This window comes from Dasypus novemcinctus, chromosome 21, assembly GCF_030445035.2.
Source record: "Dasypus novemcinctus isolate mDasNov1 chromosome 21, mDasNov1.1.hap2, whole genome shotgun sequence".
Classification (NCBI taxonomy): Eukaryota; Metazoa; Chordata; class Mammalia; order Cingulata; family Dasypodidae; genus Dasypus; species Dasypus novemcinctus.
In genome coordinates, this window is record NC_080693.1 from 58,397,120 (window position 1) to 58,413,260 (window position 16,141).

The 16,141-nt window shown below is 56.5% G+C and overlaps 1 protein-coding gene across 1 annotated transcript in view; it reads left to right on the forward strand.

Moving 5' to 3' along the window:
* The window catches only part of LASP1 (LIM and SH3 protein 1), a 41,721-nt gene that overhangs the window by 13,166 nt on the left and 12,414 nt on the right, over window positions 1-16,141 (forward strand). The window contains exons 3-4 of the mRNA XM_004454971.5: window positions 3,174-3,258; window positions 10,281-10,388. Coding sequence (XP_004455028.2) covers window positions 3,174-3,258; window positions 10,281-10,388 — 193 coding nt within the window. The remainder of the gene's footprint in view (window positions 1-3,173; window positions 3,259-10,280; window positions 10,389-16,141) is intronic.

The following is a 16,141-nucleotide window of genomic DNA, read 5'->3' on the forward strand; positions in this document are numbered from 1 at the left end:
GACGGAGAGGGAGGGGACGATAGCGTTCCCAGCCATTGTTTCTGCAGGGAGGTGAGACCAGTTGGAGCCTCCTCCCAAGCCAGGCCTGTCGGTGGGGGAGGGGCGCAGCACCGCTCTTCTTCAGCCTTCCCTCCCCGAAACCTTCCACGGCACCTGTCTCCCCCGCCGAAACTGTCCACAGCCTCCTGGTTTTGCCCTCGTGGGCTCCTCCACAGTCGAGGACAGCCTTGCTGTGTGTGGCTCTGCCCCCACGACGACAGAATCTTTCTCTTTCTCTCGCTGTCTGCTCTGCACTGCTCTCCTGCCTGGAGCTGAGGATGAGGTTGCCATGGGAACCAGAAGCGCAGTGAGCAGGGGAAGGGGAAGGGGGAGGCGGGGCTGTCTCGCTAGGCCTGGGGGCTGGGGGGACAGGGTTGACCCAGCAGGAGGAGCACAGTACGTGAACTCTGCCCACCCCCTTCTCATGGCCTGGGTTAGGGCCTAGCGGGCAGAGGTGGGATTTTGGAGGCTCTCCTGGAGCCCCTCTTTAATCTAGTTGATCTGATGCAAGATTAAAGTCCCTACCCTGGATTAAACTGAGACAACATCTGGGCTATCCCCCTCCCTCCTCCCATCACTTCTTATGGGATTAGTGATCCCACTCTGGGGTCGAGATCTGGGGGTCATAGTGGTTTCCTTACTGGACACAATACTCATCAACCCCATCCAGAGGCCGGTACTGCACGTTGGAGGGTCTCCTGGGACCCATTTAAAAAGACCCTTCAGGTGTGTGTGGGGGGGTGGGTACCCAAGCCAGGGACACAGCAGGGGCTGCGCGAAGTGTTTGAGTGTGGCCTGTAACGCACGCTGCTGGGTCTGGACCTGCGGCAGAGGGTTTATCTGTATGTTCATCGCGAATGAGGGAAGAATGCAATGTGTGTAGGAGCTGCAGAACTGCAGAGTGGGTGGGGCACGTCGGGTGCGGGGCTGGCTGTCCTTGGGCCACCGGGGCTGGCATTCCATGCTCACCCTACGTATTTTGGCAAACGGGAAACCCTGGGATTTGCTGGCTGGCGCCACAGACGTGCTCGCCTGCCGAGCCAGCCGGCTGCCCTGCCCCTGCTCCCCAGCCTGCCTCCACTCTTCCTACCCAGGGCCACTTTCTCAGAATTGACCCTTCAAGGTCTATGCCCACGTTGTCCTAGAAGTATTCTCCTCTGTCCTGGGTGCTCCTGACAGTGTGGAGTGGGGCTGAGCCCGGGGACTGGACCCAAGCCTTAGCCCCACCTTCACCCTAGGCCAGTGTTGTTGCCAGCTGCAGGCACCTGTTGTTCTGTTTCCTCCTCCTTCCCTCTGCGGGGGGCGCAGCTTGCCTGAGCTGACCTGGGAGACCAGGGTCAAGGTAGGGCAGTGGGGGTTCAGGTGAGAGTGCTAGGAGCACCTAGGTCCTAGACAGTGAAACTAGCCCAGAGGCGAAAAGGATTTGCCAAGGTCAGCGGCAAGCCAGCGGCAAGGCTGGACCAGGGCTGTGCCCTTTCTAGCCACACCCCCTCAGCCCAAAGTCCTGCCCTGCCCCAGCAGTGGCCCAGAAGGAAGTCATATGCGCAGCCGGGAGCTCTGGCTCAGGGTGATCAGGTGGCTGGAGAAGGTGGGTGAGCGCACAGGGCGGGTGGGCAGCTCCCGCCTGGCTCAGGGCACTCACCCAAGGGGAGGGACACACCTTGAAGGATGTCCCAGGAAGTGATCCTTCTGTTCCCTGGGGTAGCCTGTGAGTTGGGGATCTGTGGGCAGCACAGCTGTGGTGGGACATGGTCCCCTTGCACCACGGATGGCTCAGAGAGCATCCACCACCAGTTCCTGAGATAGTGGGGGCCCATGCGGATTCCTGCCATGTCACATACCAGCATGTTTGTATGGATGTGCAGCCCAGGGGATATAGAAAATCTGAGTTTTCTAGTCCCAGTGCAGCTTTAACACCTGTTGTGACATTTGTTTATTCAACACATATTTACTGAGCATCAGATACTGTTCTAGGAGCTTGGTATAAATCAGTGAACAAAAGAGACCAAAAAGCCCCTCCCTTCATGGAGAAGTCATAGAGAAGACAAAAATTGATGTGCTGAATGAGTTAATTGTGAAGTCCATTCGGTGGTAAGTGCCTGGTGCCAGCGTGCTCTTTCCCCCACTGTGGAATGAGGAGGGTGGACGGGAGGTTCCTGCAGTTTGACTCTGGGTGCTGGCTGCCCTAGCTTTTGTTGCCCTCCCCCAAGCCATCCTCTTTTCTGGGGGACAGGACCCTGGTCTGTCCCGTGCCTGCAAATTGAAGGGTTTAGTTGAGGGGGCGGGCTCTAGACAGATTGTCTGGGTGCAAATCCGGATCCTACCACTTACTGGCTGCTTGCCTTGGCCACGTTGTTTACCCCCTCCGGGCCTCAGTTCTCCTAGCTGTTAAAGGGGACAAATGGCTGTACAGGGCACATAGGGCAGGTATGAGAATTTGATGAGTGAAGGCATGTAGTAAGCCCTTAGCACAGAGCATGCGTGAACCGTTGTCATTTTTGTTATCTGTCATCCACCAGTGACCTCCTTTCTAGCTCCAAGCTGGTCTTCCCACCAACGCTTCAGTTGGGTTGGTCCTTGTTAGCTCTGTGCTTTGGGCGTGGATGCTCTCACTCACCTCTTCCTCCAGGAAGGCCCCCTGGGTATTTGTGTCCCTTTCCCGTTGACTTCTGTCTCCCTGTCTCTCTTGCCCTTCCTCTGTTTCTTGGTTTCTATTTCTGGTCTTTGCCGAAAGCTTTGTCCTGCCACCATCTTCTCGCCAAGCTGGCTGGACCCTCCTGGTGGCTCCTCTCTCTCTCTCTTCATGATAGACTCTAAGATGTGGATTATCCCTGAAAGCCTTGTCAGAACCTCTCAGGGAGTCTCGTGCTGGCCTCCCATTAGCTCAGGGCAGTGTTCCTTGGCCAGCCCCTTAGGCCTCGGGCATCTTCCCAGTTCAGCTGGGCCCAACTGAGGCAGAGCAGCTCTTGCCCCCCACCCCCGGCCATGGGCAGTGGATGCCATGGTCCTGCTGTGGAGAGCAGGGGCTACCCAAGGGTGAGAGGAAGCTGTCAGGAGAGAGCTGGCGGCCTGTGAGAGCCCAGTAGTTCCTGCGCCTTCCACCGAGTGACCTCCACTGTTTTTCTGTCCTGCAGACACTACCCTAAGCAGTCCTTCACCATGGTGGCTGACACCCCGGAAAACCTCCGCCTCAAGCAACAGAGCGAGCTCCAGAGTCAGGTGAGGGGCGAGGCGGGGCTGCGGCCTGCCGGGGCAGCTGTTGTAACCCCCGGGTTTGGCAATGGCTCCTTCCCCCGGGGCCGCTCAGCAGGGCCGGGGTGCGGAAATCCCAGCGCTGGCCTGGTCTCCCCACCCCCAGTTGCGCCACATTTCCTGACCTTACCAAAGGAGTTGGGGCTAGCGTGTCCCCTCAAGTGGCGTGGGGGAGGACTTTGGGAGGTGCAGATGTCTTTTTGATTCCCTCTGCTCTGGGAGAATTGATGTGGGCCCCCTAACGCCTGCCTCCTCCAGGAAGCAGTCCCCCGCCACTCACACCCACCCGCCAAGGCCGGGCCCGGGGAAGAGAGGCGGCTCCCTCTCCAGCTCCTGCGGTCTGACGTTACGCAGCGGCCCTCTCGGCCACGTCCTCAAGGTCCTCCCCCTGGGGGGGCAGGGCGGCCAGCGCCGTGCACAGGCTGACCTGCCTTTGCTCCCGGGGGCCTGATTTTCCTGAGCGCCTGCTGCGTGGGGAGAGGTAGGGAGGGGGGCTTCCAGCCCCAGGGAGAACTCGGACTCGGGGACACTGAGGAAGCAGCCTAGGTAGCCCTGAGACTACACACCTAGCCCTGCCTGGCGTCAGGGGGCTTCTGGGGCAAGCCTGGTGGGAGGGGTGGGGCGGGGAACTTAGCCGAGAGGGTGGGCCCCGGGTGGGAAAATGCTGCGGGGGATCCACCTGGGCCACAGGAGGGTGGTCCCTCCCGATCCTGGGGCTCCTGCTGCCTGATCTTGACACACTTCCCCGGGTCCCTGTCTCCCAGCTGACCGCGCTGGTGGAATCGGCCCCGCGCTGCCGGGGGTCTCGAGCACATTCTCTCGTTTCATCCTCACGGTCAGCGCGCCAGGAAGGTGCTTTACTCCCTCTGCACAGATGAGGAGGCCGAGGCTCAGGGCCGTTAAGGGACTTGCGAAGATCGTGTAGGGAGTAGTAACGATAGCAACAGCTGCCAGACCGCGTCGCGTGCCTGCTGCTCTGCACGTGTCATTTATCCCTCACGACAGCCCAGTGTCATCCCCACGTTACGGCTGAGGAAACAGGCGCACAGCAGAGCTGGCTTTGCCTGCAGCCTCCTCTGAGGCTTGCGCTCTTTCCCCGTTTCTACTACTTAAGGGGATCTGTCTCTACCTTAATAATAAGACTATAGGCCCTTATGCTGGTGAGATCTTCTGTACTTTAGTGGTTTAGCTCACGCTTTTTTTTGAGGTACTGGGGCCTGGGATTGAACCTGGGACCTCTTATGTGGGAGCTGGGTGCTCACCCACTGAGCCAGATCAGCTCCCCTGAGTGGACATTTTTGTTTGCTTGTTGTTTGTTTGTAAGGAGGCACTGGGAACCAAACCTGGGACCTCCCATGTGGGAAGCCAGGTGCTCAGCTGCTTGAGCCACATCTGCTTCCCTTAGCACGTGCTTTTGGTTCCCTTTATCCTTTTTTTTTTTTTTTAATAATGCAGCTATGAGCATTCATGTACAAATTTGTTTTTTGTGTTTTTTTTTAAGATTTATTTTATCTATGCCCTGGGAATCATGTTTCTTTTTGTTGCGTCATCTTGCTGCACCAGCTCTCTGTGTGTGTGGCGCCACTCCTGGGCAGGCCGCGCTATTTTCACGCGGGGCGGCTCTCCTTATGGGGCACACTCAGTCCGCGTTGGGCTCCCCTATACAGGGAACACCCCTGCATGGCAGGCACGCATCAGCATTACACATGGGCCAGCTCACCACACAGGTCAGGAGGTCCTGGGTTTGAACCCTGCACCTCCTATATGGTAGGTGGATGCTCTATCAGTTGAGCCAAATCCACTTCCCCCCTTTATCCTTGACCCTGCTCTGCAGGGAGGCAGATGACCTGTTATCCCCATTTTACACGAGGGAATGGAGGCTGAGGGAGGCATCGGGCTTTACCCGCTGACATGCACAGTGAGTACTGGTTTGAGGATTTGGGCTCCAGTCTTCTCTCCAAGCGTGGTGACCTTGACCGTGCTGAGACCTGGTGGAGCCTGAGGCTCAGGTCTCCATTGTGTGTTCCATGGTGTGGGGAGGAAGTGGGGAGTTGGCTTCTCCTGCAGAGGCAGCCCACATCTGCCAGCCCCCCCCCACCAGGGGGAGCAGGTGTGGATGCCAGGTCTTTGCAGGGGGATGGCCCAGCTGGCAGGGAGAGGGGCCTGGGGCCTGGTCTGCGCAGGGACGATTCTGGCCAGACCCTGGCCAAGCCCTGTCCGCCACCCTACAGTCCCCATCCTGTGAGAGGCCCACTGGGGCCAGAGACAGAGGGGGGCTGGCAGGATGGGCAGGCCAGAGCAGCCTGAGAGGGGCCACATCAGAGGGCCCTGGGGGGCAGGTACGGGGGGATGCGGAGGTTCGGAAAAGGCTGGGTCCAGAGGTGATTGAGTGTGTGCACACACCCAGGCGAGGGAGAGACACGTACTAGTCTCAGGAGGAGAAATTCAAACCTGCTGGCAGCAGAGATCTTAATTCCCTTGGCCTTTGTCAGTGCCACAAAAGCACGGCTGCGGCTCTTTTCCCCCTGGAACCCAATCCTCCAGGGGCAGGGCTGTAGGGGGGGCACCCCCTACCATGCTCCCTGCCTAGTGGTGAGGAGCAGGGAGCAGGCCAGGAGAGCAGGCCCGCACACAGGCTCCAAAGACCCCTGTGCTCGTCGCTCCCAGGGGCCCGGCCTGCTGCTCGCCCCCCCAGCTCCTGCGCTCTGTCCCTCAAGCAGGCTGGGGAAATCACGAAATGGCAGCCACTCTGTTAGGTACTCACCGAGGACCAGGCCCTGCGCAACGCCCTGACCTCATTTAATCCTCACAGCCGCCCGGTAGAGGAGGGGCTCTTATCATCCCATTGCGCAGATGGGAAAACTGAGGTTTAGGGGCCCATGCCGCTTGCCAGAGTCCAGTGGCAGAGGCGGATTTCATGCCCAGTCTTGCTCTTGACGGATTTGCCGTTGCTTGTATCATCCAGAGCCCTATTCTCAACCCGCCGGATGCTCCTGTCACCTGTGGGTGATGGGAGCTTGTTAGAATGCAGGTGTCCTGGGCCCACCCGAAGGGCTGCTGGTTGGCTGCTCCGGGAGACGCCCAGGGATCATCTGCACTTGACATACTCCCTGGTGATCCTCATCAGGACTTTTGGGCCCAGGCTCTAATGCACTGAGCTTCTGCTTCTCACAGGCTGGGGACAGGTGGTAGGGACCAGGGGCTGGTTGGGGACTGGGGGGGCGGTGCAGAAGGTGGAGGGGAGAGGTCCCTGGCCTCTGTGCAGGTCTGGCTGTCTCCCTTCCGCCGCCTCCTAGCAGTGTGCTCTGAGGGTGGCCACTGCTGTCTCTGGGCCATAGATTATTTTCCTCACCTGTAAAATGAGGACAGCAGGCCCCAGTTTCCTAGAGCCTGGGGGCTGGCCTGATGCTCGAGCTGGCCTGGCTGTGGGTGGTGACAAGCCCTGGTTCCTGTGGCCGCTGTGGGGGCAGGGTTGCCTAGAGTCGCTGCCTGTGACTGGCAGGAAGGGAAGTGGGCGCCTCCGCTGCCCCACCCACCAGTGTCGGCTGCTGGGCTCCTTCCAGGGCCCCCTTCCTGGGCCTACTTTCTCTGTCTCTGGAAAGTTGCTTGTGCTATTTCAACCTTATTTGTTTTCCGGTCTCTATATTGGTCTGCAAAGTGGCATGTTGGGTGTCTGGGACACCTGGAGCCTTCTCTGCAGGGGACGTAACCACAGAGCTGCCCAGAAATGACCCTCTGGGTGGTCCTGCTCATGCCTGGTGGCAGGGAGCTGACAGCTGAGCTCCAGCCTTCCCCATCCTCTCCTGCCCTCCCTACCCCACCCCCAAGCTAAGGAGAGGAGGCAGCTTGGGGGAGGGGACGGAGCTGGGGAAGGGTCTGTGTGGTCCCCTAAGCCCAGGCAAAAGTGCAAGGAGAGCGTCTCCTGTTGTTTCTCATTTGTCCTGCCTTCAAAATACTACCCCATCACTGTATGAGAAATGCCCAGAGGGGAAGGGGAGGGGGAGTGTGGTGAGAGCCCCGTGCTGGCAGTTTCCGTGCCCCCCCCATCTCCAGGATAGTAGCGCTCAAATCTACCACCACTAGCCGTGTGGCCTTGGGCAAGTTATTTAACTTCTTAGCCTCAGAGCCTTCATCCAGAAAATGGGGATAATAAGGTTCATTATCTCTCTCAAAAGGGTGTTGGTGAGGATGTTAAACTGTGCTAAGCATTTAGAACCGTTTCTGGCACAGAGTCAGTCCTCACTAAATGCCTGCGGTTGCTGTTTTTCTGGAAAGGCGAGGAAATGGAACTCGCGTGTGATGAAGCTGGGAGCGCACGCAGTGACCTTTTGCTTCCAGCTCTGGCTTTTTTCGTGAGCGCTCCTCCACATCTGTGTGTGTCTAGTTTAAAAACAGATTTCTTTTTTGTTAGAAGAGGTGGGTTATGTATTATGTGGCCCCAGCACATAGTAGGCGCTAGTAAGTAGAAATGGATAGTCTTGCATTTTGTTCAGTAAATATTTTTCAGTCGTGACCTTTCCTCTTATGTTGGTCAGCAAGGCAATTATTTTCCCAACACGCCGCCTTGTTTGCTTGGCGATTGTCTGCCTTCACTGCCAGTCGACAATCGCTTATTCGTCCCTAGGGTGTGCTGGGATAGATAGGGAGGCTCACTACACGAGCTTGCGCGTGAAAAAGCAGTTTCTTGGGCAGCAGAGAGCAGCGGGCAGGGCGCCGGGAGCGCAGGTGTTGGGCAGGGCCAGCTGTGACTGGGCGAGTGAACTTGGGCAGGTCCATCTCCGCGGGGATCCCATGGCGGGACAACCAGGGCAAACTCCTGGCTTGGGCGACCATGGAGCCCTGATGGGGCACGTGGCAGGGTCCTGGCCTCCCACTCCTTAACCCTGCCACCCCCCAGCACTCAGGCCTTTCAGAATCTTCTCCACCTTGATTCTCCCTTGTCAGGGCCTGAAGGTGCTTTAAATGGTCACAGACTGGAGAGCTGGGAAGGGTTTTAGAGGGCAACTAGGCAGCCTCCCCTCAGGAGACACAGAGAGGGAAACCCCCCTGCCCAGGGACACACAGCAAAGTGGTGCTGAGAGCCCAGGCCTCCTCCTTTCTCAGTCCCCACTTGGCCCCAGCCCCACCCCTCCAGGCCTCCTGGGCCAGGAGTGAAATGAATTATCCTTCCACAGCAGGGAGGGGTGACCGTTCTGAGCCTGGGAACTGGCTGACATCATTGCAGCGTCGCCATGGCGATTGTTCTCTTGGATTAGGGGCCTGACCTTGAGGAAGGAGCGGGGACGGGCGTTTGCTCAGCCTTGCACACTCACCCTGAGTATGGGCTGAGCCGCTGTCTGTAGTCTGCACCTGCATTTGGAATGGTTGGCTCATGAGCCCCATTTGACAGAGGTGGAAACTGAGCCTCGAGAGGTTAAGTCACCTGCCCGAGATCGCTCAGCCAGGGGCAGACTGAGCCTGGGTTGGGACCGGCTCTGCCTGGCTCCGTGCTCATACGTGGTGACAGGAGACCTGCTCCGTATTTTAATTGGTTGCTCTGACAACCTTTTTCTGGCTGAGGCCCAGGATTCAGGGCTCCTGCATCTGGAGTGCTGCTTGCCTGACGCTGAGTGCCTTCCCGCCCGTGATGCCCCCTTACCACTGCGCCCCCCCGCCCCGTGCTGGCCCAGGGCGGCCTGGCTGGGCTGGTTCTTGGCTCTTGAGGTGGGTTGGTGTCTGTGTCCACTGTGTTAACTTCAGGTCTGGTGGGGGCTATCACATCCGGGTCTTTCTTTTTAAAAACGAAGGAGGGGTCCCCCAGCCCTCCCCCCAACCCCTTCTGGAAACTTTTAGGAAGAAGAACCCTGCAGGTGGGTGAGCTGGGGCTCCAGGGGACAAGCAAGGACCCCTGGCCCCTGGGGAGGCGCAAAGGAAGTGACAGGTGTGGCCCTGGCTGCGTCCCCGTGTGCTGTCCGTCAGGTCAGACACCGCGGCCGATGACTCCAGGCCTGGGAGCCGCCCGTGCTCGTCATCCTGGAAACTCCCCTGGTCCTGGGCCTCATGTCCTGGGCTGACCTGCCCAGGCAGCTGGTGGGCTCTGGAACAGCTGGCTGCAGGGGTGGACAGTGAAGGCTCCGGAAGCCAATAAACAGTTCCCTGTCTCAGGGGCATTTCCTGGCCTCCATTCTGTTCTCCTGAACTGCCAGGGGAGCACAAGCCCTTCTTCATGTTTCAATTCCTTTAGTATCAGGGAAGTTCTTTCTGATGTCTGACTTGAGCTGGTAGGTTCTTCCCTGGAGCGGGGCATCCTGTTTGGAGAGCTGTCTGCCCCCCACCAGGTTTCTCTCCCGTGGCCGTGACCTCGGAAGCGGCCTGGCAGCCTCCAGCAAGCCGTGGAGGCCTGTCAAAGGCTCATTGATTGAGCCTTCCCTGTGGCTGTCTCACCGCCCTCCTTTCTGGATGCCAATTTTGTCCCTTGGCAGAGCCCTCCCTCAGCTGGCTGCTTAAAAACGTCCCCAGCTCCCAGTGGCCAGGGCCGCCTCCTGGCTGGGGTGAGGGCTGGCCGAGCGCTGGCCGTGCTGGGAGCTCGGGAGAGAGCCTTCCTGCTTTCCGGCAGGTTGGACAAGTGACGAAGGGTCAGGAATCAGGCCGAGGTGGCCTTGCCTCCTGGTGGCTCTGGACATTTGCTGCTTAACTCTGCGACGTCGGGCAGGGGACTTTGCCTCTCTGGGCCTCGGTTTCCTTGTCTAAAATGGGACTGATCAGGGCATGTAGTAAGCCTTAAATGAAAGCATTCGTGGCAGGCACTTGGCACTGTGCCTGCCACTCAGAATGCTCTCAGTAAATATTAGTGGGTTATTAGGATTAATCCACTGCTTTTTGGTGAAAGCCCCCTGCTTTGAGGTGGGGGTTGGGGGCCACTGCAGCAGGGGTTTCTGGTCAGAGCCCTTCTCCTGGCTGCTCCCCCGGCCTGGCTCTGACCCCTCTCCCTTCCCCCCCGGGTCCTCCAGGTGCGCTACAAGGAGGAGTTTGAGAAGAACAAGGGCAAAGGCTTCAGCGTGGTGGCAGACACCCCCGAGCTCCAGAGAATCAAGAAGACCCAGGACCAGATCAGTAACGTAAGCGCCCCTGGCCCCCGCTGCGCCCACGCTCCCAGCTGCCCTCCCGCCAGCAAGGCAGGCGGGAACGAGCCCACTTCTCTCCACTGCCTCTGCCGTCGCAGGTGGTGGTGGCTGGTGGAGCAGGGAAGGGCTTGGGGTTCCCAGACGCCTCTTCCCTGGGTACCCCCAGACTCTCCCTCAGCCTGTGCCCACACAGCCAGCATTTCTGCCTTGAAGGAACTGTACCTTTGTGGGCATTTGCAGGGGGCTACATGCTAAATCCCCCCGCTCCCTCTGAAGCTGGGATCTCTTTTTTTCTGGGTCTGGTGAGTGTCAGGGTGCAGCCTGGATGTTTCCTCTGAGCACAAAGGTCAGACCTGGGTGGTGGGGCCTGGGAGGGGCCAGCCCCCCCTCGTCTGCCGCTGGGTGCTAACATTGCAGTCATTTCCGCCCTCCCGTGGCCGCCTCCCCCACCTCGGCTTGTTCTTCCTTCCTGTGTAAAAACCCCAGGCTGCATGGCCCACTGGCCCCCCACACCCTGGCCCGGGCCATCCTGGGTCTGAGGTGGTCAGCAGGGCTTGGCTTCTGCAGGGGTGGGTGGGGGTGGGGGTGGCGGATCATGATCCCCGGCATCATGTACCCTCCACGGTACCTGTGGCCAAGGAGTGGGCCTCAGTTTCCTGCTTGTCAGAGCCGCAGACCAGCAGCCTGTGTGGCTCTGGGCCTGTGGGGGGAGCTGCCTCTGGGGCCCTGGGCATGTGGGGGCAGGGTGCTGCTGGGTGACACGAACCCAGAACAGGGGCAGTGGCCCCTGCCCAGGTCTTGGGGCGTGCTCAGCCTGGGTGAGGAGGTTTACAGAATGAAGGGGCAGGCAAACGGTTGTCTTTGTGCCTAGAGGGGAAGGAACTGGCAAGTTGCCCAGTGTCGCTCTGGACTGGGGGGCTGGAAATGGAGGCTGGGGAGGGCCTTGGGCTCCAGGTGGCTGCCCCCAGCGTCCACCCCCAGGCTCATGTCCTTTCCATCCCTCTGCCGGGCCTCCCCGGGAGGGTGGTCCTTGTGCCTCTGCTTAGAGTGGGCATCCAGCAGTGAGGCAGGTGGGCTCAGAAGCACAGCGCAGCCACGCCGGCCAGGCCTGAGACCATGGCATTCAAACTTTATTTTACTGCAAGGAATAATTTTGTATCACAGCCCTCCAAACAGACATGCATTCACTGAGAGAGAAAACCAAATCCAGAGTTTCATGAAAGAGTACCAATCTTATCCGTTCTCTTGTCTTTTAAAGATGCTGGTTGCAGACCCACTCAAAGGGTTTCGCAACGCAATTGTTGACCTGCAGTTTGAAATAAGTGGCCTGAGGAAGTGGAGCACTTCCTTTGGGTAGCAGGGCATACCTTGGAGGGCTCTAATTCCTCTCAGCCCCCCAAAAAGCCCGTCACAGTTGCCTCTTGATAAGCCAGGGCCTGGCCTCCCGCCCTAGAGCTTCTGAAGGGTAGAGGAAGATGGAAGGGTGTGTCTTAAGTGGAAGGGGCTTGAGGGCCGGGGAATGGCCCAGTGTGGGGGGGCAGGTAACAGGAAAGCCTTGAGGGCAAACCCCCAGCCCCTCAGCGAACTCCCTTATGCGTCCCACTTTGAGGTTGGGGTCAAGAATAAGCAAAGGAAGCCTAATCATCCCTGCCTCTGTTTCTGGAAGCCTTCCAGAAAACTCCGCGCTCAGCCTATTCCACCTGCTCTTCTTGCTTCCGCAAGCCCAGCCCGCCCCCACCCTGGTTGTTATAGGTGTTAATATCCGGGAACCCTGCTACCAAAACTCAGCGGTGGAGACATCCACACCGAAGATAATGATCTTATCATTAGCCACAGAGCTGCAATTAGCTTATTGTCCTCTGCTCACTTGGAGGTGACTTGAACTTGACCCAGGAGCTGTCTTTGCAGCTTTAGCTGGGACCTGTGAGGTATGCCCACAAGGCTGGAAAACTCCTGATTTTAGTGCATCCAAGTGGAGTCTCCCAAATGTGGGCTTCCAAACATTTGTGTCAGAGTCACCTGGGAGTTTCATTGAAGACTCTCAGGGCCCCTCCCCCAGGCAGCCCGAATCAGCTCCTCTGGGAGTGGGGCCCAGGAACTAGCATTTTAAACACACCCCCTGGTTACTGTGATGCTCACTGAAGTTAGAGATCCATCACCTAAAAATCTGAAAAAGCTTCAGAGAGCACCAGACCCCGCCATGTCCCAGAATCCCTAAGGAATTTTAAACCACACATGGAACCATTGCTAAATTGTCCCAGCCCTCCAGAAGAGTTTTGGAAAGATGGTGTTTAGAACCACACCTTTTTTAATCCAAAGTAGTGTTTCCGTACAAAGCTTGCCATTTGCTTCCCAGATTGGCACCAAATGACTCCTCGCTATTGCCAAAGGTCAGGTCATCTTGCAACATGATGACGAGTTCGCTTCCCTAGAGGAAGGTACTGTAGACTTGAAGTTTTACTAGTGAGAACATTTTAAAAACAAGGGCCTGGTCTCCCCAGGTGGTGTTTGCTTTGGATGTGTGCAATCTGGTGTCAGTCCTGCTAAGAGGTGAGAAGGTGAGGGGGGAAGGGCCAGTGAGGGCAGAGTCCCAGCTTCTGTTACTCAACAGCTGGGCAGGCCTCTCTGTGCCTCAGTTTCCTCATCTGTAAAAGTGGGGATAAGAGGCCCTATTTTGAAAGGAAGATGTCAGGTGCTCGGCATGTGATAAATGTCAGTGATCTTTAAGGCTTCCTGATTAAAGAGGGGACATGGCTAACGAAGTAAAAATTGGCTGAAAAGTCTCGTGCTTGTCCAGTACTGAGAACATGTGGACAGTTTTGAGGAGTCAGGAATCAAGTCTTCAACAAAGGCATCTAAGGGGTTGAGAGGCTGGGTCCCTGCTGTGGGAGGCCCATTTCGCACACTCAGAGTCCTGGTCCGTGGCCGTGGGCCCTGATGGCTTTAAGGGTGGGCATCTAGAGTTGCTAGAGCCTCTTTCAGGGATCCCCTCGTGGGAGGGCAGCACCCCCTTCAAGCAGAGCAGCTCTGTTGTTTTTTGCCCACGTTGGTTTTTTTTTTTTTTAAGTATACCTTATGTATATATTTTTTAAGATTTATTTATCCCCCACCCCACCCCTGCCCCAGTTGTCCCTTCTCTGTGTCTATTTGCTGCATCTTCTTCTTTGTCCGCTTCTGTTGTTGTCAGCGGCGCAGGAATCTGTGTTTCTTTTTGTTGTGTCATCTTGTTATGTCAGCTCTCTGTGTGTGCTGCGCCATTCCTGGGCAGGCTGCACTTTCTTTCGCGCTGGGCGGCTCTCCTTACGGGGCGCACTCCTTGCGCATGGGGCTCCCCTATGCGGGGGACACCCCTGCGTGGCAGGGCACTCCTTGCGTACATCAGCACTGTGCATGGGCCAGCTGCACACGGGTCAGGGAGGCCCGGGGTTTGAACCGCGGACCTCCCATGTGGTAGACAGACGCCCTAACCACTGGGCCAAGTCCGCTTCCCCACGTTGGTTTTTTTAACACAATTTTGTATGTGTGTTTCACGTGTTCTCTTTGTTTTGGAATGTAGCACACATGCAGTAAGCTCCCGGCTACTCACCACACAGGTCAAGAAGTAGGACATTGCCATACTCCTGTCAAAATATTGTTTTTGAAGAGTTAAAGACACAACTCTTGTGCAGTGAGCACCTGGTGTGTATTTACTTAACTTAATCCTGAGGGCAGCAGCTGTGGAAGGCAAAGCTGGAGACTGAGAGGCTGAGGGAGATGCCTCATCAGGAAGGAAGCGCTGGGTCCAGTTAGATACGGAGCTGGTTAAGGTCCAGCGTTTAGACACTGAATTGGTTCCTGGCCTACAGGGCAATAAAACCACATGCTTTGGAGATACCTTTTCCACTGGCAGCAGTCATTTGCATCTCTATCAGTCAAAAATAATGTGATCAGCCTCTTTTATTTGTCTGTAGACTGGGCCCCTCAGTAGTAATCAGTCATGTCAAAGGAAGTGCTGCCTGAGTCAGTGGCCTGGAGGGAGGCTTGGTAGACAGCCCTCTAGTTCGACTTTCAAAGTGTGTTCTTTCACTTCTTTATAGTTTTAATATTGAAGCGTATACCCCTAACACACTATAGTTTTTTGTTTTTCCTGATTTTGAACATGGAATCTGAATTCTTTTGTGTCTGGCTTCTTTTGCACAACCTTGGTAAGAATTGTCTATATTTTTGCACCTCGCTGTAGTTCATCCTTTTTTCTTGCTGTGTAGTAGCCCATTGTATCATTGTACCATATTAGGTTGATTCTGCTGTGAGTGGACATTTGGATTGTTTCCCACTGCTGTGGACATCCTGGTACATTTCTCCTGGTGCCTCTGTGGAGTGGAATTGCTGGATCTTAGAGTGCACGTTCCTTCAGCTTCACCGGCTAATGCGCAACTGTTTTCCAGATCAGCAGTGATGAGAGTTTCCATTGCTTCACATCCTCAGACTGGTTAATTTTAGCCGTTTTGAACATGTGTAGTGGTATCTCAGTGTGGTTTTAACTTGCACTCCTCTGATTACTAATGAAGTTGAGTATGGCTTTAAATTTGTTTTAAAAATAAACTGTTGTTGAGGAGCAGTATTGCCTGGTGGTTGGGGATGAAGGATCTGGCATTTGGACTGGGTTCTGACTTACACTTACCTACCCCTCAAGCCTTGGCTTCCCCGTCTGTCAAGTGGGGGAGATAATGCTGTGTTGCATCTGGACAACGAGCAATGCATGAAACCAGATCCTAGCTAGTGAGCTGATTATTCCAGTAACAGCCCGATGTCCCCCCAGTAGCGGTGATGCAGAATCACATGCGGGCAGAACTGTGAAGAGTCACATTTTCATTTCCACTACAACTGGGGGAGCAGTGGGTTCTGAAAGCCAGAACAGCTGCCTGCAGGTCATCCTGCGGAGCCCCAGGCAGCAGGCGCCTGGCTGGGTGAGGAGGGTCCTTGGCCTGCTCCTGTCCTCTGTGGCCCCCGAACCTGGGAACCTCAAGGGCACAGTTAGATGGTGCTGTCCTTCTTCAGAGGCCCAGGGCTCTGCTGACATTTCTGGGCTGATGGTGACCCTCGTTCAGGGCTCTTAGGAGATTAGCACTTTGCTGAGCTTGGAGAAGGGATCAGCCAGGCCCTTGGAGTGTGGGAAATGTTTCCTGACCTTTTGGATGTGCTAAAACACCCCCTAATGTGCCTGTTTGCTTAACAGACCAGCAGGTTGACCAGCAAAGCAAGAGCACAGTTTCCTCATTTGCTGGGAAGAAGAGGATAGGAAAGTTGAGAGTACTGGAAGTTGAGCCAGGTGGGCCCAGGCAGATGGGCCCTGCAGACTCGTGTTTCTCAGTCCACGGGTCCCCTCTGTGCTGCCTCTCTGGGTTCTCAGGCCTGAGGTCCTGCTCTCTCCAAGTTAGGGTGAACTTGTGGTTAGCATTCCCGGTGAGTGTGGAGAGGGCTGCTGTTAATATACATGCCGGAGCAACAGACCTCAGACCAGGGCCCAAGCTCTCAGGAACGGGCTCGTCTAGCTGCGACCGTCCTTGTGCTTCTGGCCTCAGCTGTTACTCGGTAACGAAGGCTTGGCCTTGGGAAGTCATTTAACTGCTGAGGCTTGTTTTCCTCCTCTGTGAAATGGGAATTAAATTATACATGTCCAACTTACTTTCCAGGGTAACTATGGTCGGTGCCCAGGGGGCCCTTTGTGAGCTTACCATGAAGAGCTATGCAAATGCAATGGGTTATTA